At 34.9% G+C, this 23,674-nt stretch overlaps 1 protein-coding gene across 1 annotated transcript; it reads left to right on the top strand.

Annotated features, from left to right (window-relative positions):
- The first annotated feature begins 12,858 nt into the window (after positions 1–12,858).
- On the top strand, positions 12,859–18,316 carry LOC132171611 (2-succinylbenzoate--CoA ligase, chloroplastic/peroxisomal). Its single transcript, XM_059582977.1, has 10 exons — positions 12,859–13,186; positions 13,290–13,362; positions 14,230–14,398; positions 14,512–14,610; positions 15,393–15,490; positions 15,626–15,819; positions 16,248–16,375; positions 16,965–17,353; positions 17,609–17,823; positions 17,931–18,316. The coding sequence occupies exons 1-10, from the start codon at positions 12,987–12,989 to the stop codon at positions 18,058–18,060; spliced, it is 1,695 nt and encodes a 564-aa protein (XP_059438960.1). The 5' UTR covers positions 12,859–12,986; the 3' UTR covers positions 18,061–18,316.
- Positions 18,317–23,674: the final 5,358 nt, after the last annotated feature.

The raw sequence follows: 23,674 nt of genomic DNA, 5'->3' as shown, positions 1-23,674 counted from the left end.
AACTCCAATTTGAAAGCATTATTCCGCCACCAGCAAGCATATAAGATTGTTAATGTAAAGTTACATTATATATTTCCCTACAATTTCTAGCCTTTTCTAGATACCACATTCCCTTAGGAATATACAAAGCTAGATTTTTTTGCAGCCAAATATACAATCACAATTTTACTGAAACCAATCTATTAAGAAAAAAAAAAAAAATAGGGATAACTTCACTTTAGACCTCTAAATTACCATGTGATTTGAAAAGCCCCCAAATTTCAAAACCTCTCAATTTAGACCCCTGAAATTTCAATTGCAGTCAATTTGAACCCCTCCGTCAGATTTAGCCATTAACTTCCCTGATTTACCCCTAAAAAGACCAAAATATCCTTGATTTTTTTTAACTTTATTTTTTAATTTGGAATTAAGGGTAAATTTGAAATTTTATAAAAAAAAAAGTAAGGGGTATAAACGTCATTGTCTCCATTTTAACGTTTAAAACTTGACGGAGATGTTCAAATTGATTACAATTGAAAGTTTAAGAGTCCAAATTGAGAGGTTTTGAAGTTTGAGAACTTCTCAAATTACTTGGTAATTTAGGGGTCTAAAGTAAAGTTAAAAAAATAAAATAAAATAAAATAAAAAATAAAATAAAATAAAATCTATCAAGAAGCATATGAGCATCTTATGTAAAACTGGATAGTTTTTTATATGGAGTTGGTCCTCACAAGTAATAATAATAATAATTAATTAATTAATTAATAAATAAATAAAAATTCTTGAGCCATTTCCCAATTGCATATGTCACTGAGGCGCTATATATGCAACAAAGGAAAGGTCAACGCTGGTGATCATAGTGCATCATTTAAAATTGTGAACCAATTGAAATATGCTCCAAGTTTACAACAATGGACAGCACAATTAGGTGAGCGTGCAAAAATGCCACAATTAATAATTCAGAGAGGGAGGCCAATAAGATATTTTAAATTCCCATAAAAATTGGAATCAACACCAAACAATATAGACCAAAGATCTTATTTTGTCTTGATACCTGGCTTCTCACAAGCCTAGCATGTTTGAGTTGCATTGGAAAATAGAATTTTTAAAGCTAAAGAGTTATTTTTAGGAGAAATGTTACACTTTCTAATTTATTATTATTATTATTATTATTATTATTTTAAGTTGACTTCCAAATTATATATCATCATCCCATGAGTTGGTAACACATTTTCTAAAATAATAAATTTTATGGGATGGTGATATATCATTTAGGAAACAACTTTTGAAAAAAAAAAAAAAAAAAAATTTGAGAAGTGTACCCTTAAACTGTCATTTAGAGTGAAAAAAATCAAACTGTCATTTTGATTTTTTTTTTTATTATTATTAAACAAAACAACATTTTTGTTTAACACAACTTTTTAGATATTAAAAATACATTTTAAGCTCCCTATAACATAATCTCAATTTGAGTATGTTTGGGATTATATTGGGAAATAAAGCTTTTAAAATCAAATGAGCATTTTAAAGCTTTTTTAAAGAGCGTTTTAGCCATTTTTAGAGTGAAAAAGTCAAATAAGTGTTTTTAAAATTTTGGAAAAACTTCGCAAAACCTTCATAAACTTCAACGCATTTTAAAAGTACACTCTCAAAGTTCAAAAACTTTTAATTAAAGGTATCAACCTTTCAATTTTTTTCAACTACCCCCATTCCATTAGATTTTTCCGTTAAATACCCTTGTTTTTTATTATATAAAAAAAAAATTGTAAAGATTCACGCGTTTATTTTTTTTTTATAGAAAAACATTTTTGCAATTTTTTATTATAAAAAATAGGGTTATTTTGGGCATTTTGACAAAACTAACGGAAATTGGGTAATTGAGATAAATTGAAAGTTAGATACCTTTAATTGAGAGTATTAATTCTTGTGTTGGCTTAATTCAGTTCCAAAATGCAGAGGTTACTGTTCATAGGCTCAAACACTGATATAGAATGCTCAGAATCAAATCTCTACCGTTCATAATGTAGATTCATATGTCATAATGTCTCTGCAAAATTTCAGCTCAATCGGACCACAAACGCCCATCGATCGGAACTGTTGATCAAGACTGGACAGCATTTTCAGAATGTTGTTTCACTCATTGCATGCCGGGTCCGGACAGGCCTTCCCCGTGTCCGGACCGCAATTCCAGAAACCTTATTTTTGCTCTGCAAGGCCGTGTCCGGACAGCCCATTAACCTGTCTGGACACCCCGTACCTATTATGCCCAAAAACATGTTTTTAGTGGGCCCAAGTCTAGGGTTTGATGTACTGATATATATACATCATTATAGAAGAGAGAGACACGAATTTTCACCCCCAGAGAGTTCGTGTGAGGCTGTGCTTGAGTGATTATTTTGTTGTGAGCCAAATTGATTCTTCTTAGAGGATTTTTGTTAGTTTTGATTGTGTGCTTAATTGAAGTCTATCGGAAGAGTCCGATAAAGGAGAATCATGTTGAAGAAAATTGTGAGTGAGAAGACAAGTTGGAGGCTTGTCAATCTTACAGAGTCAAGGTCTTGCAAAGGGTTGTAAGTGTTCCTAGTGTCTATAATTTTTGGATAATCTTTTGATAGTGATTTCTTGGGTTTGGCTGTCCCGAAAAGGTTTTACTTTTAGAGCGTTGTCTAAAAGGTTTCTTCTTCGTCACCAAAATCTTTGTGTTTGATTTTACTTGTTTTTGGTGATTGTTTGCTTAGATTTAAATATCCATTAATTCCGCATAAAATTGTGATATTTATCTGTTTAGAATTTTTCAGAGAGCTTTTAAACTTTAGAAGAGTAGTGTCAAAACCGTGGAAGTTCATAAAGGTTTTCTGAAGACTATATATAAGACCCACAGATTTAATGATAGATTTACAAAAGAAGAATATTTAACACTTCTCTTAATAAAAATCATATGGCATATGAAGTTACGTATGGAAGAAAGTCTCTCAAAGCACCATCTAAGTCTAAGATGATTGGCATTTGGAATTGGAGTACTACAATATCATTAGTATCAAGCATGGTTGAAACAACTAATAAGAACTCCCAATTTTTCTTTATACTACATTTGAAGCAGATTTTTGCACGATTGGACTGAACGATGGAGCTCCTACAAAACAAGGAGAAAGTCATGGTAAAAGCATCAGTCTCTAAGAGACTGGGGAGACTTTGGCGCTTAAGTCAATAAATGACTCTAAAAATAAAAATGAATAAAGAAAGTTTTGAGTGAAAGAAGGTAATACCTGTTTTCTAGGATGGTGACCCTTGTAATGTGAAGGTGATCCCTAGTCGAATGCTTGCAAAGTGTGTGAGTGAAAATCAATGAAGAATCTTTTTCTATATATCTTTGTTTTCTGAACTTGTAAGGCATTTAGACTGTGGACATTTGTTATGGGCTTAGTTGCTCAAGTACTGTAAGCACTGTACGTAACGGATAAATAAGGGTAGTTTGAGGAATCCTAATGCCTCCCAAATCAACTCAAGGTTGAATTATATTAATCTTTGCTTCACTTCATTAATAAACTTGGTCTGTTTAAATAGAGACTTACAACATATAGTAGATATAAAAGACTAATAGAAATAAACTACTTTTAATTTGATAATATATTATCTTTAATGATAAACATATTATCTCTAATATTTAAATTATAAATCTAATTCTATAAAAACAACTTATTATCTCTAAGTATTTTAATCCTAAAATATCTCTATTACTAGACTCATAATAACAACATTGTAGATATTGTTCTAGTAGCGTATTCCATTGTTTGGAGAAGAAAATATTTGTTGATGCAATTTTTGGTCCACATTACTGTTTGCAAGCGATATTTCGTCATTGTTGGACTGAGAATGAGATTCCTGTATATTTATGGTGTTTCTGCAAAATAAAAGCACGGTCAGAGGTCTCCAGTTGGGGCGCCGAAGACCCTCCAACGCTTAAGTTAGCATCTTATATATGGGTAAAAATATATAGCTATGATGTGGTCCAAATACTTAATAATTTATGTGTGAAGTGAGATATATATGAAAGGGAGTAAGAGAGGCTATCTAGAAACAAGAGTTTCCGCTAGAGAGAGACATGGGAGAGAGTTTGGAGACTCTAGAGAGGGAGACCAAGAGAAACCAAGTTAAGGAGAAAGGGAGACCTTTCTCCTTTTATAAGCTCATGGTGACATGTGTCACTATATAAATGGACAGTGACAAAATGATAAATAAATATAAATAGTTGGACATATTTTCTCCTCAACAATATTAGAACTCAGGAGTTCAGCTCAGGCACGTAAAACAACGACACAAAATCCTTTTATTGTGCATGAGAAGTAATATATATATTCTGCTGCGTATTTATTATTCTAACAATACCTACATTAAGTTTGAAAAAAGCTAGGGGGTTTCATGGTATTTTCTTCATCTTAAGTGGATATTATTTTCTAAAAACCAAGTGAGAGAAATAAATTTAGTTTCATTCTAAAGCGAGTAACTCACGCATATCATCTTTTTCAATATAATGTGTACAAAAAGTAGTTGCTGAAGAACAGGTGCATAAAGAGGGTTGTTTTTTTCCCTTGCAATTAGAACAGATAAGTGTCCCGAGTGGTTGACTATTTTTTTAAGTGATTTAGTTCCAATTTGATAGGCATTATTCCACCACCAGCAACCAGATAACATTGTTAAATGTAAGGTTATAGTATATATTTCCCTACAATTTCTAACTTATTGAGGATACCACATTCCTTAGGAATATACTGCCAAAAAAAAAAAGAAAAAAGATTTTTCTGCAGGCAATTACAATCACAATGTACTCAAACTAATCTATTAAGAAGCATGAAAAAAAAAATCTATCAAGAAGCATATGAGCATCTTATGAAAAACTAGATAGTTATTTATATGGAGATAGTCCAACAAGTTACACAATTAATTGTACAAAAATACAAAGGCAAAGAGTGAATAAGATAGAGATATCTAGCAGTTTTAGCAACTCACAATTAGTTTGCTACAACCACTTGACATCATGATCCTAAATTTCATGTTAATCAATGCCCTTTATTGTCTTTGTAGGTGTTGGGTGGTCCCTCTTTATGTGGGGACCAACCCACGTGGCAGGAAACACAAAGGGTTTCAAACCCTTTGTGTGCTATATATATATATAACGTGACAAAAAAAAAAAAAAAAGAGAGAAGAAAGAAAGAAGAGTGCGGCGAAACAGTGCGGCTCAAGAGAGAAAGAAAAAGAAAAAGAAGAAAAAAAAAAGGTTAGGCCTTTTTCAAATCCGTTAGAGATTGGAAGGTCGTTTGTGGTTCGATCTTGATGCAATTTTAGAGTATTGCTCCTGACGACGAGTGCTACGTATTGACTGGTGTCGATCGTTGGAATTTTTTCTCAATCGCTTGGTTGCTAATACCTACTTGGTGAGATCTTTCTTTATTCTTGTTGGAATCCACTTTAGGGTGATGAATTTATGTTTAATCCAAGAATGCATGTATTCTTGATGTGGTGATAACCTCTAGATATTTCTCTAGGGAAGACTATTGTAAACTCATTATTGTTGATAGTGGAAGATTTAACTGGATTAGGTCCCGTGGTTTTTACCTTCGCATTGGAGGGTTTTCCACTTAAAAATCTTGGTGTCTTGCTTGTGGGTTTGCTTGATTATTATTTTGCTATTGTGTTACTATTTAATTTGCACAAAGAAGGGTAGATTAATTCCGCTGAGCATCTGAAATTTGTGTTCACCCCTAACAAAGTGGTATCAGAGCCTTTGGTTCATTGTTCGTGTGGAGTTCTTGTGTGAATTAAATGGAAGAGTCATCTAATAGCATGGTTAAACTCACAGCTTCCAATTATTCAATTTGGAAGACTAGGATGGAAGATATTTTGTATTGCAAGAATTGTTTGACCCCATTGAGTTGAAAGGTGTCAAACCAGTTGCTGTAACCAACGATGATTGGAAGAAATTGAATAGGAAAGCCGTTGGATATATTAGGCAGTGGGTTGATCAAAGTGTCTTTCATCACGTAGCTAAAGAAGTTGATGCTTATGGTCTTTGGCAAAAGTTAAAGAGTCTTTATGAACGAAAGACTGCTCAAAACAAAGCCTTTGTGATAAGAAGGCTTGTGAATTTGAAGTACAAAGATAGACATAGTGTTACGGAGCATCTGAGTAATTTTCAGGGAATGTTGAACGAGTTGTCTACCATGAAACTTGCATTAGATGATGAGGTGCAAGCATTACTTGTGTTGAGTTCTTTGCCAGACAGTTGGGAAACCTTGGTGGTGTCACTCAGTAATTTGGCTCCCAATGGTGTGCTAACTATGGGTATGGTAAAAGACAGCATGTTCAATGAAGAGGCAAGAAGGAAAGAGCAAGGTATTTCTTCTCATTCAGAGGCACTTGTTATAGAAAGGCAGGGGAGAAGTAAAAGTAGAAAACCTCACAGGTATGACAGTCGTGACAAATCAAGAGGAAAGTCTTATTCAAAAACAGACATAAAATGTTTTCACTGTGGCAAGCCTGGGCATATAAGAAGAGATTGCAGAAAGTTTAAAAGGGAACAATTGAAAGGAAAAGACGAAGAACGTCAAGAAGAAAAAGACACTGCAGCAGTTGCATCTGATGGTGATGGTATTTGCTTTTGATGAAGCTTATGCTAATCTCGCATGTGATGAATCTATGTGGGTAGTTGATACAGCAGCATCTTTTCATATTACTCCACATAGAGATTTCTTCTCTTCCTACACCAGTGGCGATTTTGGTTGGGTTAAGATGGGAAATGAAGCAAAGTGTAAAGTTGTGGGCATGGGAGATATACAGCTAGAAACCAACATTGGGTGCAAATTGATTCTCAAGGATGTTAGGCATGTTCTTGAAATGCGCTTCAACTTGATTTCTATTGGAAAACTTGATGATGAAGGCTACCACAATTACCTTGGAGGTGGACAGTGGAAACTGAGCAAGGGTTCCCTTATCTTAGCCAGGGGAAAGAAGACCAACACTCTCTACAAGACAGCTACAAGACTAGTCAAGGGAGATGCGATTGTTGTTGAGAATGAAAACTCCACTGAGCTATGGCACAAGAGGCTTGGTCACATGAGTGAGAAGGGACTTCAGAGTCTCGCCAAGGAACAACTCCTACCTAATAATAAAGGTACGCCACGAATGCCCTGTACTCATTGTCTTGTTGGAAAACAAAGAAAAGTTTCATTTCAAAAATTCTCTTCATCAAGAAAGTCTAATATTCTTAATTTAGTTCACACTGATGTCTGTGCTATGAACACTAAAACTCTAGGTGGTGCACTTTATTATGTAACTTTTATTGATGACCACTCTAGAAAGGTATGGGTGTTTGCTTTGAAAACCAAAGATCAGGTATTGGGTATATTCAAAGTCTTTCATATGAAGGTTGAAAGAGAAACTGGAAGGCAGTTAAAATGCATCCGTGCAGATAATGGTGGTGAATACAGAGGACCGTTTGAAGAGTATTGCAAAAGCCATGGGATCAGGCTTGAGAAAATTGTGCCCAAGACTCCGCAGCATAATGGCGTAGCAGAGAGAATGAACAGAACCATCTGTGAGAGAATCAGGTGTATGCTCTCTCATGCAAAATGGCCTAAATATTTTTGGGGTGAGGCAATGAGGACAGCAGTTGACTTGATAAATCTTTCTCTTTCAGTTCCTTTGAATGGTGACATTCCTCAAAGGGTTTGGACAGGGAAAGATGTTTCTTTTGAGCACTTGAGAGTGTTTGGCTGCAGGGCATTCGTCCATATTCCTAGAGATGAGAGGTTAAAGCTTGATAGCAAAGTCAAGCAATGTATCTTCATGGGTTATGGGCATGAGGAGTTTGGTTACAGATTGTGGAATCCAGTTGATAAGAAAATCATACGAAGCAGAGATGTCGTATTCTTTGAAAATCAAACCATTGAAGACTTGGATCAGAAAAAGGTAGAGTCTTTCAGTGAATACCGTGTTGATTTGGATCCAGTTATTCCTCCTTGTGTGATGCATGATGAACACATGGGAGATGTACAAGAAGAATAGGTTGATACAATTGGTGAAAATGGTGAGCCTACAATTGATAGTGTGGAGTCAGAAGAGCATCTAGAGCAAGCTTCTTCAGAACCAACCGCTGAGATTCAGTTGAGGAGATCTGCCAGAGACCGACATCCTTCCAGAAAATATTCAGTTAATGAGTATGTGTTACTTTTTGATGGGAGAGAGCCAGAAAGTTATCAAGAGGTTATGCTACATGACCAGAAAAATCAATGGTTAGAAGCCATGCAAGACGAAATGAAATCCTTGCATGAGAATCACACATATGATTTGGTGGAATTGCCTAAGGGCAAGAGAGCACTCAAGAATAAATAGGTGTTCAGATGCAAGATTGAACCAAACAGATCACAGCCAAGGTACAAGGCGCGACTAGTTGTAAAGGGGTTCGGTCAAAAGAAGGGCATTGATTTTGATGAAATTTTCTCACCCGTGGTAAAGATGTCTTCTATCAGAGTTGTTTTGAGTTTGGCTGCCAAAATGAATTTGGAAATCGAACAGCTTGATGTGAAGACTGCTTTCCTTCATGGTGACTTGGAGGAGGAAATTTATATGGAGCAACCAGAGGGGTTCACAGCTACAGGCAAAGAACACTTAGTGTGTCGGTTGAAAAAGAGCTTGTACGGACTCAAGCAGGCACCGAGACAGTGGTATAAGAAGTTTGATTCTTTTATAGTTGATCATGGGTATGAGAAAACTACAGCAGATCATTGTGTGTTTGTGAAGAAATTCTCTGATGGAGAATTTATTATTCTCTTGCTGTATGTGGACGACATGTTGATTGTTTGTCGTGACACTAGTAAAATTGACAGACTGAAGAAAGAATTGAGTAAGTCCTTTGCTATGAAGGACTTGGGACCCGCAAAGCATATCCTTGGTATGAAGATCTCTCGTGATAGGAAGAAAGGAAAATTGTGGCTATCACAAGAGAGTTATATCGAGAAGGTATTGGACAGGTTCAACATGAGCAAGGCAAAACCGGTGAGCTCTACACTTGCAGGGCATTTGAAGTTGAGTTGAAAGCAAAGTCCTACAAGTGAGAAAGAAAAAGATGAAATGAAGAAAGTGCCTTACGCATCAGCCGTGGGTAGCTTGATGTACGCCATGGTGTGTACGAGGCCTGATATCGCTCATGCAGTTGGAATTGTAAGTCGGTTCCTTTCTAATCCTGGCAAAGAACATTGGGCAGCTGTGAAATGGATTCTCAGGTATCTCAGAGGTACTTCGAGAGTATGTTTGTGCTTCGGCAGTGGTCAACAGGTGCTTGATGGGTTTACAGACGCAGATATGGCTGGGGATATTGATTCTAGAAAATCTACTTCAGTGTAGCTGATTACTTATTCAGGGGGAGCAGTGTCATGGCAGTCCAGATTGTAGAAGTGTGTTGCTTTGTCTACCGCAGAGGCAGAGTACATTGCTATCACTGAAGTGGCTAAAGAATTGTTATGGATGAAAAAGTTCTTACAAGAATTGGGTTTACAGCAAGAGAGGTATGTACTTTACTGTGACAGTCAGAGTGTCATCCATCTCAGTAAGAATTCAACTTTCCATTCAAGATCGAAACATATCGATGTTAAGTGTCATTGGATTCGTGATGCACTGGAGAATAAGCTATTACAGATTGAGAAAATCCATACTGATGATAATGGGTCAGATATGATGACTAAATCGTTGCCTCTGCAAAAGCTTGAAATTTGCAAAAGCGCGGCGGGCTTGGTGGAGCCCCCCACATAATCGGGAGGGGGAGATTTGTTGGGTGGTCCCTCTTTATGTGGGGACCAACCCACGTGGCAGGAAACACAAAGGGTTTCAAACCCTTTGTGTGCTATATATATATATATATATATCTTGTGACAAAAGAAAATAGTGAGAAGAAAGAAAGAAGCGGCGCAGGAAAAAGAAAAAGAAAGAGTGCGGCGTACAGGGAGAGTGCGGCGTAGGGAGAGAAAGAAAAAGAAAAAGAAAAGAAGAAGAAAAAAAGGTTAGGCCTTTTTCACATCCGTCAGAGATTGGAAGGTCGTTTGTGGTTCGATCTTGATGCAATTTTAGAGTGTTGCTCCTGACGACGAGTGCTACGTATTAACTGATGTCGATTGTTGGAATTCTTCTCCAATTGCTTGGTTGCTAATACCTACTTGGTGATATCTTTCTTTATTCTTGTTGAAATCCACTTTAAAGGGATGAATTTATGTTTAATCCAAGAATGCATGTATTCTTGATGTGGTGATAACCTCTAGATATTTTTCTAGGAAAGACTATTGTAAACTCATTATTGTTGATAGTGGAGATTTAACTGGACTAGGTCCCATGGTTTTTACCTTCGCATTGGAGGGTTTTCCACGTAAAAATCTTAGTGTTTTGCTTGTGGGTTTGCTTGATTATTATTTTGCTATTGTGTTACTATTTAATTTGCACAAAGAGGGGTAAATTAATTCCGCTGAGCATCTGAAATTGGTGTTCACCCCTAACACTAGGCAATATCCCTTTATTTATATGTGTGAATAGCTTGGGATCCCCATTGACAACAGTAAGCTTGCTTCAGTTTTGGCTGAAGCTCAAGCAGCACTTCATGCAACGATTTTTGTTAAGGACCTTGGGTTGACAGATATTATCTTTGAGGGGGATGCCAAGCAGATTATTACAGCTATAAACTCGGAACAACCTTGTCTGAGTTCTTACGGTCATTTAGTAGATGGAGCTGTTGCTGGGTTAGTTGGGTTGGGAAATTCACATTTTACCCATGTAAAGAGAGATGCCAACGGTGCTGCCCATGGGTTAGCAAAGTTGGCTCTTAATCGTGTTACTAAGATTACTTGATCGGACTCCCTACCATATGATATCGGTAGCATAGTAAGGAAGGAAGCTTCCCTTGCTGTTTTATGATCCTTTGGATCTTTCAATTATTGAATAAGATTTCGCATTTGTTCCAAAGAAAAAAAAAATCCCTCAAAATGGAGTCATTTAATGGTAAGAATTTAATATTTTTATATTTAACGGTACAAATGATGTCACATATAATAAATATGTTGACATATAAATGATCTTATTTTCTTTTTAATGGACATAAATTTCCTCCAAACCAGTATGAAAGAAATATCTTCAACCCATTTAAAATAGTGTCAAGTGTCTATAAACATTTAAAAGATACATTAAATTCTTAACGTCATTAATAACAGTTTACTAACTTAAAGTAAATTTAACATGTCTTTTAAGTATTTATATACGCTTGATACTATTTTAAATGGGTTGGAAGATACTTCTTCCATACTTGAGAAAATTTTTGTCCATTTTTAATAGGGTTAACCGCCCTAATTGCTAACCACTAACCGTCTAGGACGGTGCAATTACAGCTAACTACCTATATATATGAAATGACATTATTTTTATGTTTAAATATATATTAAAAAAATGTATAAAACTCTAGAAACGACGTCGTATGTAGTAGGGTATTACCATGTTACTGTAGAAACGATGTCGTTTTGGTTTTTTTTCTTTTCTTCTATTTTTTTCTTTTAAAAAGCAGTTAGCAATTATTTGGCAGTTAATGGTTATCCAATTTTACTAACCGTCTAGACAGTTGCAGTTAATGGTTTTAACCAATAACCGCTAACCGTAACCATATTTTCACTCCTACTTTTTTAAGAGCTTTGATGATATTTTAACCGAAGTTTTATTGTTCGAAGACATAGGGTAAAATTGGAGCAACCAAAAGAAGGGGAGAACATTTAAACTTTAGGATAATGATTGACTATTAAAGTTTTTACTATAATTGTTTGGGTAAAATACTTTTAACCCTCTTAAAGCATTATTATTGGTGTATTTTAGCTTCCAAAATTTAAATAGTGACAATCAACCCTTACATGTTCACAAATTTTGGCAAGTTAGCTTATATGTTAACTTCTTTCTGTCTTTTTGAGCGGAATGCCAGTCACATGTATTGTATGTGAATTTTTATCACATGAACTCTTCAGTTGTAATCAGCAGTATGTCCATACAAGAAGAGGAGAAGATGAATTCGAACTAGTGACCTCCGCTTTTGAGACGTGATCCCCACTTGATTAAGCTATCCATCGGGACCAATGGTATTTGATGCTTTAAGTTTACCATGAGGTACAAAACAATCGAAATAGAGAGAGTTCAGCTCACATGCAACATCAACTGCTATTGGGCTCTGTTTCCTGGCTAATCTGAAAATTAACATGCAACAGAAATTAAACGCTAAATAGTGAAGCATGAAATAATAAAAAATATACTTTTCTCATCAACTATTATTACAAGTAACATGTTGTGTCACCACGTGTCAAATTAAACATTTTTCCATTTTTCTTTCTAAAAGACCCTTAAAATTTCTTAAAAATTACAATTTAAAAAAAAAAATTAAAATTAAAGAAAAAAGAAGAAAAACCGAAAATACCCAAAAAAAAAGGTTGCCCTTTTGATATTAGTCCCTTTATTATTATTATTTTTTTTTTCAAACAGTTATCTTTAGTTTTTTATTTTAATATCTTCAAGGATATTTTGGAAATAAAGAGGCAAAAATATTTAATTTGACATGCGGTGCCAATTCAGGGAATTTTGATGTCATTTTTTTTTTTAAGTTTAAAGATGTAAATAAAAATGTGGTAATAGTTTTTAGGGGTTAAAATGGAGTTTGAGGTTTCTGCTAACAGAGCAACCTAAGATGTCGTTTGAGGTTTCCGCTAAACTTTGCGAAATGATGTCGTTTCCTTTAGTAAGGTGCGACTAAACGACGAAAAGCAAACACCAGATAAGTTACGGCTCTGTAACCCAATCATTTGTTTCCTAATTTCCTCAGCAGATAAGGTGATGATGGAACCGCGCTGTGTCGTTTTCAGCTCCCTATTCAAACCGCCATAGAGCTGCAGAGCAGTGACTTCCTGAATTCGACGGAGAAGAATACCATCCATCCACGAGAAATGGGTAATTACTCAGAGGGCCACATTTGCCAGTGCCTCAGCCGCCTTGCAATCGCTCGACGTAATGCTGTGGTCACAATCTCCGGCGACCGGCAGAAGACCGGAGAGCAATTTGTGGAGGAAGTGCTGTGTTTGGCTCGTGGGCTGCTCGAACTCGACCTCCGCGCCGGCGACATTGTTGCCATCTCTGCTTTCAACAGGTTCGAGTCCCCTGTTTGTTCCATTCGTTGAAGAGTTGCGTTTGTTAGAATGTAGAGAGCCTTAGGATGTATGAAATCTAATAACATTTGGTTTTTGCTCCAGTGATTTGTACTTGGAGTGGTTACTAGCCATTGCATTTGTTGGAGGAATTGCTGCTCCTCTAAATTACCGATGGGTGAGTATGATTTAGTTGGACTTTTTTCGATATGGGTGAATGTTTTGTCCTTGATGACTGAAACTCAAAAGTTTCGTAGCAATTGCATTTCAGGATTACTGTGTCCAGTTGACCATAGAGATTCGGGGTTTCCATGTTTAAGTTTCTTTAGTGTTTACATACGCAAGGAACTTGTGGAGATACAAGTTTTTTAATGTTTGCATTTCAAAATGTGCTAGTTGAAAGTACAATTTTTCAGTATTTGATAAAATTACAGTTTAACCTTTAAAATCATGCGCTTTTAAAAACACACTCTCATACCCACGATTTGAAAATGCCTATTTTTTACGTTTTCAAATTGCAATTTCTTAAAAATGAAATTCCAAACAATTCATTTTCTGTGATTTAGTTTAAAATTGCACTCTTGGTATGAGAAATCACATTGCCAGTCGCACTCTAAGAACGGCCTTATTCCAAATCCTCAAAGGACTGAGAAGAAAGAAAAATAATCTAGATTTTTCTGGTGAGGCTAGATGGGAAAGCTACTAGGAAGCTGTCCAACAATGTATGTCAAGCATGCTATATGCTAACACCCTACTCATAGTCTTGATCCAAATGTGGACCTTGTTCGGACTTAACAAAAGAAAATTACTAGAATAGGGTCACTAAGATTGGAACCAAAGACCTCGTAGAAAACCAGGCTATGATCCATGAAAAGACTGCTGTGTTAGTCAACCTATCAACCTAATTATGGTTTTTTCTGTTACACTTAATGTATGAAACTAGGTGAAAATTTTCGATAATAATTCTTCATACACAGGATTTGAAAAATACCCTTTATATATTTTACGTACTGCAATGTCTAGATTTGTTTTCTTCAACTTGTAGAGTGTAGAAGAGGCAAGATTGGCAATGCTGGTTGTGAAGCCGATTATGCTGGTCACTGATGAGAGCTGTCAGCGCTGGTATTCAAAACTCCAAAACAATGACATACCTTCCCTTAGGTGGCATGTTTCTTTGAATTTCCCCTCCTCAGATTTCATGAAGACATGGAATGGTATGCAATTTTTATGGACATCTAAAGACCTTATATGAAGAAATGATGAGGTATGAAGCCTCAGCTTCTTTAGTTTATCTACCATTTTACAGTATTTTCCTTCATTTTTCCAGTATTAACTACCGAAACGCTCAAGAAGTATTCTATGAGGCCTCTACCACTGAACTATTGCTGGGCACATGAGGGCGTTGTTATAATATGCTTCACTTCAGGTATAAGTTCAGTTTGTCTTTTTATTTCCTTTTTCTTATATATTTTGTGGATTTTGATGTCATTAAAATAATTTCTGAAAGCATACTTTTCTAAGGAAATCTCAAAGAAAGTAATATATGTGGGTCAGTTAGAAAATGTTATTACATACTTTGCATAATTTTTTACTTTTCAAGAACTTCCAGCAACTAAATTATAGATGGTTATCATGACTAATTTACACGGCCCTTATTGTCTTGAAATAGAAATCTGTTCTAGATAGCTGCACCCTTCCTTTCAGCTCTGTTATATGCACGCACACTGCACTATGTAGAATTCAGCATTCATAATTTTTCAGCCATTAATTGGCGACCAATGCCAAAGGCAGTGTTAAAGTTGCTCCAATGAGTATATATTTGCACAAATCTATAAATTCTGGAAGGATGTGTGAAGAACTGCCAGTGACCAGAACCATGGACATTCCAAGTACAGCATTATTAAAATATTGTTTGAGCTAATGGTAGGCGCCATCAGTGGTAAAGTTTGAGAGCTTGGTAGGGTTTCATCAGATATTAAAAGTTCGTGCTAGTATTGTCTGGGCAAAAACTTGTATGGAATACACACACCAGTTCTGGTCTGCTTAAATTTTATTCAGTCAATGGTTACTATTCTACCCAAGAATCACTTCGACAATGAAAATGAGTGACGTTATCAAAAAATATATATTAAACTGAATCTTAAATTTGAATAAAAATATAAGATTAAGATTTGTAGTTGTTTGTTCTGATTGTTCTGTTATCTGCAGGTACCACCGGAAGGCCAAAGGGAATTACCTTGAGCCATACTGCTTTGATTATACAATCCCTAGCAAAAATTGCCATTGTTGGTTACAGTGAAAATGATGTATGCCTTTTCTCATGATATGCAATTTTTTTTTCTTTTTAGAGTTATAATAGTTTCACATATTAGCAGGGTCAAACCATTAGTACAGCTCAAGGGAGAATGACTTCTGAATCTTTGTTGTGTGGGTATTTGCAGGTTTATTTGCACACTGCACCATTGTGCCATATTGGTGGTCTTTCATCAGCCATGGCCATGCTAATGGTTGGAGGTAGCCATGTCATAATACCTAAGTTTGAGCCTAAATCAGCACTCAAAGCTGTAGAGAGATACAGAGTGACTTCTCTAATCACGGTCCCTACAATCATGGCTGATATAATTTCTTTAATCAGGTAAACCACAGTATCCTACATATTTTGGGACAAATATTTGACGAGGTTTCTCATGTGGGTGTGTTATCTTATGCAATGTTTTAGCACAAACTATTTCAATTATGTGTTAAAATATCATGTTTATGCACTTTCCAATAATAAACTTTTGTAATATATCTATACAACTAAGACATGAATTCTTTTGTCAATGTTCCTGCTAAGTTTACTCAAATTAACCCTGTCCTAACTATTTGCAGACAGTTATATAAACCCTGTTTTACTATTTTGTCTGGGCTGTCTCTTCTCAATCATCCATGTATTGCCCTTGTGCAATTTTCAAGTTCACTTTGGAATTTTATACTCTGCCCTGCCACAATACAGCTTAATGCTAGTAAATTGTATTTATGATGTATGCTAGTTTTCTCAGTCATTTTTGAAGGCTTTGTCAGGCAGAAGGAAACTTGGAAAGGGAAGGAGACTGTGAACAAGATATTAAACGGAGGTGGGGGACTGTCAATTGAACTTATCAAGGATGCCACCACATTCTTCCCAAGAGCTAAGCTTTTCTCAGCTTATGGTGGGTATCTCTTATCCCCCTTTGCTCCCCTGGGTACTTAATATGATAAGTCCTGCTTTGCAGTAATATGGAATTTACAGATCTTAGCATGTGTATGGAAGCAACTTAAAGTAAGTTGCCATCTGTAGTAACTGACTGAATTACTAGCCTCTCCCATACTGGATCAGCTTGGGTTCCTGAACAGCTAGAATTGATGTTCCATGGATGAAATAACCATAGATATTTGACAATTAGGATGTCTATCTATATTGATGAGCTTGGTCAACTAGTTGTGAACAAGGGAAATATAAACAACTTAAGGCTGAATAAGGTTACTAAAGTTTTAGCCAAGCTTGAGCTCAACCTAGACGAGTTACATCTTGCCTATAGTCCTCCTAAGCCAAGTTCAAAGAGCCAGCACTTATGTCAAACTGTCTGTATCTACATATCTCTTGAACATAAGATAGCAACTATATGAATTTCAGATATATTATTGTTGTTGGTTATTGACTCTATGAACATTAATTTACGTTTGTCCCCAAAAATTCTCTTTACAATATATAATAATTTTCTTGCTCTTATTCTCCCTTGTTCTGTTTAATTTGTAAAGGGATGACAGAGGCATGCTCTTCGCTAACCTTTATGACACTCTATGACCCAACAATGGAAACCTCCAGTCAGCACCTTCAGAAAGTTGCTAATACAAGATATACTTCGGTTCACCAATCACAAGGTGTTTGTGTTGGAAAGCCTGCACCCCATGTAGAATTAAAGATATGTGTAGATGGCTCTTCTCATGTTGGAAGAATTTTAACTAGAGGTCCACATGTAATGCTCAGACATTGGGGTCAAATTCCAGAAAAGGCATCTGACTCCAGCAATGAAAGTTGGCTTGACACAGGTGATGTTGGGTCCATTGATGAGTATGGTAATCTATGGCTCATTGGACGAGTAAATGGTCAAATTAAGAGCGGAGGGGAGAATGTTTACCCCGAAGAGGTAAGATAAGTTAAATTAATTTCTATTCTCTTTCTACATATTGAGGAAATCAATAGAAGAATAGGGAATTAATAAAATTACGTTTTGCATTCTTTTGGAGTGGTCGTGGAAGAAGCAAAAAAATGGGTCAAACGATTCACTAGGATTTTCTTTTCATGCAAGTTACATTTCTTCAATTTATTTTTTTAGTGTTAGTGGATATGTACTCCTATGTTGTTTTTACACTAGTAATAGTTGTTGTTTGGTGATGACTAGATGGAAGCAATCCTATTACAACATCCAGGAGTGATTGGCATTGTCATTGTGGGAATTCCGGATGCTCGCCTGACAGAGATGGTTATTGCTTGTATTCAGTTGAGAGAAAATTGGTATTGGTCTGATAAAAGCTTTAAACACTCATCTGAAAATAAAGGGCTAGTTTTATCCAGTGAAATTCTTCGGCACTATTGTAGAGAAAAGAATCTAACTGGGTATGTACTTCAGATGAATGATATTGACTGCAGTACATGTCTGTGTTTGTGATGTATGTGTACTAAAATGGATGGCTAACTTAGTGTTTCCTTTTGTTCTTCCAAAGGTTCAAGATACCAAAGACATTTATTTTATGGAGAAAACCGTTTCCGGCCACAACGACCGGGAAAGTAAAAAGAGACCAAGTTCGAAGAGAAGTTATGTCTCACCTGCAATTCTTGCCTAGCAGTCTGTGACTATCTCACTTGATTGTTCAGAGTGCCATATCCAAATGTTTAGGTGAGTAATCTACCCAAATTCTACTTGGTCACTAGCACACATATCTGAAAGGACTAGCTGCTGGTTTTGAACAGTGGATGCTATAATTAGTTCAATTTTCTCTTTTTAACTTTTCTATATTCATGTTGTAGTTAGACTGGTCTAGCAACTCCAGAAGTCTTTTTGACGATAATGTGTATTCTTTGTAATAATAAATGACCAGAGAATGGCATATTCAGCTCCATTTCTAAAGAATTAGTTTTTTCTACTAAAGCACTTATCTAGTAGTTAGGTTGAAAATCTTTAAGTGGTTCTTAAGTCTGCTAGGTTTGTGTATGAATCAGATAATCAGATGCAAGTGAGGATAAGATTCTGAAAATCTCAGTTATGTGGCGTCAGTTGATGATTGAACCTAAGGAGAATGAGGAGCATGTATAGGGTTTTATGTTGTCTTGGCTAAGGATCTGGCAAACAAGGCTAAAGGCAGTACATAGTGATTTTAGGTCTAAAAGGAGTTCAATGCTATGATTGTGCTGTGGAATGACTTACTTTGACTGGTGGAAACATGATACAACCCGGGGTAGTGGATTCGCAAAAACAACAATACAAAAATCATAACTCTTCCTAAAACCAAGAGTCAATCAAGGAATTGAGGCAAAAGGGTTAGAAAACCAATCCTCAAGTGTTTTTTTATTAAACTAAGGCTGCATGCCATAGCATATATTTATACTACCTAGACTCCTAACCCTAATAAAACACTGAAAGAAAGCCAGTTTACGAAAAATTGTCATAGCCAGTTCGAACTAGTAAAAATTTCTTCACTTGTTCAAAGTCTCATTCAAACTGAAATTGACACGATCCATTCTGCCAAGGCTTGTTCTAAAGCTCGTTCGAACTGATCTTGGAACGAGCTATTATGTCTAGCTTTTTCAATCTTCTCTTTTTAGGTAGCTTTGACCTTGTAAACATTGAAATTAGCAAAACTTTATAAAACATGACTTTGTAGGCATTCGAATCAACTTTCTAACACCACCAAGCTTGCCATCCGACTTCAAAATCATGAGATGCGAACTTTTTTTTTAAGACTAGTATGATGGAAAACCGCCATGCATCAAAATAGCACCTGCTCTTGTTGGTAAAGTGGTACTTTGCGTACATTAAGTACATAGTAATACTAGAAACCATATTTTTATCCTACAACTATCACACAATGTTAACGTAGCAGTCTTAACCAATACTAGGATCGTTCTTTATTAAAATAAAATAATAAAATAATAAAGCGTTGATGTTCATTTTCATGTCATCCCAATTGTATAACAGTTTATTAAATATAACTATTATATTATTTGTGTGTTTTATATATTAGAGAAATGCTAGATATAACATCCATCCAACAAGGCTAACGTACACTCTCAACTAACACTTGAATTAATCTTTGTAAAATAATAATAAATAAATAAAAGATTCAATAGTTGATTTGGAGTGCCATGTCCACATTATTGGACAATTATATAAGATAAAAATATACTATCTAGCATTAATCTATATATAGACACAAATAAATATACACACATGCTAACAAGATTGAATGCTCAAATCCTTCACAAGCCAACATACATTTTTTTTTTTTTTTCATCTATTCAATGTTGGGGAAGGGGAAAGGGAAATTACAAAAAAAATAAAACACAAAGACGACAGAGTTTTCCAAAGAAATGACCTAGCACAAGCCAACATACTTGAGACCACATAAAAAACCATTCAAGTTTTCTAGGCTTACTTCTTTTAGTCATATGGTAATGAAAGTTGTCATTAATTCTATTTGGCAAAATTAATTTGTTAGTCAAGAAGTAAATGGGATTAGCAGTAAAAAATTATTATTATTATTATTATTATTGGTGTAAAGATTTTAATTGAGCCAACTGACACCTATCACAGGCCCCTTTTTTAGTAGGTGGGCACCTACCATAATGAAGTGAATACACTTTTTTTAGTGGGTTTAGATAATTAATGTGTTTCATTTACTGCACTCCTTACTCTAGTTAATTTAACCAAAAAAAATATGTTTTGATAGGAATCAACATTTTTTTTAGGCATGCTATACTTCCACTCATCCTTTTAAGAATGAACACCTCTAATTTTTTTTTCTTTTTAGGTAATGAACATCTATAATTGCCTAAACTTAACCTAGCTTTTGGATGGGATAATTTTTTTAGTAGGGGTGAAAACATAGTTAACGGTTATTGGTTAAAACTGCTAATCGTAACTACCTAGGCGGTTAGAAATTATTAACTCTAATAACCGTTAACAGCTTTTTAAAAGAAAATAAAAATTTTCATATATATATAATTTAAACACAAAAACGACATTGTTTCATGGATTTTTATATAGACGGTTAGCGGTTTTGAAAAAACCTAAAGCTGCTAACCATAACCGCTTATGCGATTTTTCCTAACCGCCATCAGAAGCGGTTAGCGGTGGTAAATGTCCACCTTTTCTTTTTTTCTTTTTTTAAACATATCCGCACAAGTGGAGGGAGGAGATTCGAACTAGAGATCTCTGCTTTATTAGGCGTGGTCCCAGGCAATTGAGCTACCTCTTGAGGACAATGTCCGCCTTTTCACCCCTATTTTTTAAGATTAATGAGAATCTTAAAATATTATTATGATTGGTTGCATTTTACTAAAAAAGAAAAAAAGAAAAAAAAAAATCTAGATGTTTGTTAGAATATTGATTCTCCCCTAATTGTCTTTTGTTGGGAATGTAAATTCCCTTTAAAGATGTGGGAATCCACATTTCCTTTGCATTAGAATTCTTTTTTTTCTTTCTAAACATTTTCATTTTCGCAATCCTCAAACCTTACAAAAACTTTTTAATTGTTGATCTCTTTAAATGGTATGAGGCCTTTTGAGGTAAACTCAATAATAAAACTGTGTGGGACCGCTTTGAGCGGAGTGTTACACACATGGTCTCTCACCTTGACAGTGGGTCAAGTACGAGGGTATTTTGGAGATTTTGACCTCCTTCGTTAGGATTTTAATAGGTGAGTGACATTGCAAACTTTTAGAACTTGAAAACCCGACATTTCATCTTTTTAAACTTTTAAGATTATGATTGCAAAATTGTTGAAACATCAAGAAGGTAAGTAAAACAAAGAGAGAGAAGGGAATAACATCAAATATCTTTGTATATGATGTTATCAATTAAGGATGAGTGGATTTAACTTTATTTCTTTAATTCTTTTTATCGAATAACAATAAGACTTTTTTTGTTCATTACTGCTACTATTTGGATTTCGGGCCTTTATTTAACAATGGGCTTAGGCAACCATTTAGCTAACCTAAAGCTTGAGCCAACTCTTATGTCGGAAAAATGCTAAATTCTCCGAACATGAAAGTACTCTCACATGAGAGTACCCTTCTTTCTTAGTGAGAAAGAAAGGGAAAAAAAACTCACACACTATGTTGTTTGGCAATCGACCAATATTGAGAATGTACTATGTTGTCTAAATATTGTCATGTCATTGTTGAATGGCATAATTGAAGAAAAGAAGGGGGTAAAAAGAAAAAGGGAAAAGTTTTGGAGGTCCTCCAAGATTGGGCCTTCTTCCTTTTCTAGCTTTCTTAGTTGGTAATAAAAGCTTAGGATGCCCGCGCATTCACAGGCAAAAAGCAAGGTTAGTGCTTTTGTTTTTGGAAAAGTTGTACAAGGTTGAAGCCTTTGCTCCTAAGTTTCCCCATATACACAAACACAAACATCCTTATTAACCTAGCATTGAATGAAGAACACTTCATCTCTCATGTTTATCCACTCCTTATTAACACAATGTGTTAAATATTCTTAAGTCTTCCGAACTACCCATCATTTTAAAAAGAATTTTGCAATTTGATAGGTGTGACACTTGCATCAAACTACTATTTTATGTCAAAAAGGCTAATGCAATAGAGTTAATTGTTAGAACTTAGTTAGAATGGATGAAAAAAAATCAAATTTGACCAAAATCTTCAAAAATACCCTCTCTATGATTATTGAAAAATCAAATTTGCCCTTTATAATTATTAAACATAAAATAAAATAAAAATAATAATTTGATACATCAAATTGAGTGCTTTTAAACTTTAGGGGTGATTGCAAGGACAATGAAAGTTCATGAGATTAAATGAAGTTTCTCAAATAAGAAAAGAAAAAAAATATATTGTAATGTTGTAAGCTTGCAAGTTTCATTTTTTTTTTCTTTTTTTTTTTTTTTCTATTCAAATTAGGAAAAGCGGGTTATAAGAGATTGAACAACCACAAAAGAATCGGTACCCCAACAACAAAGCCCAAACGAAAAACGCAGTACAGAAATAGAAATGAACAGTAAGCAATGATTTCATTCATAATCTCAAATGAGCCATAAATAAGTAGAGCATTTTTAAAGACCGCACAAGACAGTGACAAATGGCAAAAAGACTTGGTGAAGAGTTCCAAGAGATAAAGGCAACAACCACTTTAATGCATTGCTTGATTGGTATGACAGAAAACAAAATCATGCAAATATAGTGTACTTGAAAAGAGAAACATAATGATATTTTGTGAAGCATAAATAATTCTTATAGGATGCCTAGGAGTAAATCAAACATGAAAAATTTTATATTCCATAGAATCCCATCAGATTCATAATTATTTTCAAATGTGGGTTTAGTCGCATTTTCGATTTTCAAGAATCTAAATTTCATACATCACATTCTTGAAAATGTGATTGCTAGACAAAGCCGGCTTGATAAATTTTGATGCCTAAGGCAACAAAATTAGGTGAGGCATTTTTATTCTATATAAATATTAATTTTTTTAAAAAAAAGTTAATCAATTTTATCCATTTTTAAGATGCAAAATTACTAATTAAATTTCCATATTCAAGTTTTTCCAACCTGCACAAAGAAAGACATTTCTCTAACATAAGATCAATTAGCAGCAACAAATATATAAATAAATTCAATAATTCATGATAATCAAACAAAAAGAAACTAAGGCAAGTGGCTAGTTATGAGTGCAGTTTTGGTAATTAGAGAGCATTAACTAACCTTTCTATCAAATATGGAATGACTAGGTTAAAAAGTAAATGACCTAAAACGTGGAAAAGAAGAGCCAAGACAAAGAAAATCATGAAATTGGAAAATATTCAATGAAAGATTGAAATTTTAAGAGAGAAATATGGAAAGTCATAAAGAGTGAGAAGCAATAATAGTAATTGGTTTATTCCAACTCTCTCTGTAAATGGTGTAGCCAATTAAACATGAGCGGGCTTTTAATTCACCTCTTTAGATTTCTCTAATCTCTTGTTTTTTTTTTTTTCTTAGGAAATGCTTGACTTATCCTCCTTGATGATTTGGCACTTTTACAGTGATACTCTTGAAATTTAAAAGATTGCCGTGTCGACTTCTCATATTTTAAAATTTTACAATCTCACTCATATTGTTAGGGTTTATGCTTAAATAAGACGGTAAACATGTCAAATGACCATTTTGTCCCTATAAAACTAATAAAAATATAAAATTGCCCTTAATTGAAAAAAGGCATATGATTGTGGACCTGCTGAACCATGGCATGACCTTG

This window comes from Corylus avellana, chromosome ca2, assembly GCF_901000735.1.
Source record: "Corylus avellana chromosome ca2, CavTom2PMs-1.0".
Taxonomy (NCBI): domain Eukaryota; kingdom Viridiplantae; phylum Streptophyta; class Magnoliopsida; order Fagales; family Betulaceae; genus Corylus; species Corylus avellana.
Note: the sequence above shows the minus strand (reverse complement) of the source record. Positions and strands in the feature narration are given on the sequence as shown.

What these genes read in the sequence shown, in the direction of transcription:
- LOC132171611 (XM_059582977.1), top strand. Translation starts at nt 12,987, where the DNA reads ATGGGTAATTACTCAGAGGGCCACATTTGCCAGTGCCTCAGCCGCCTT. An exon ending in CTCCTCTAAATTACCGATGG is followed by an intron (nt 13,363 to 14,229) that starts GTGAGTATGATT and finishes TTCAACTTGTAG; the next exon opens with AGTGTAGAAGAGGCAAGATT. An exon ending in TTGGTTACAGTGAAAATGAT is followed by an intron (nt 15,491 to 15,625) that starts GTATGCCTTTTC and finishes GGGTATTTGCAG; the next exon opens with GTTTATTTGCACACTGCACC.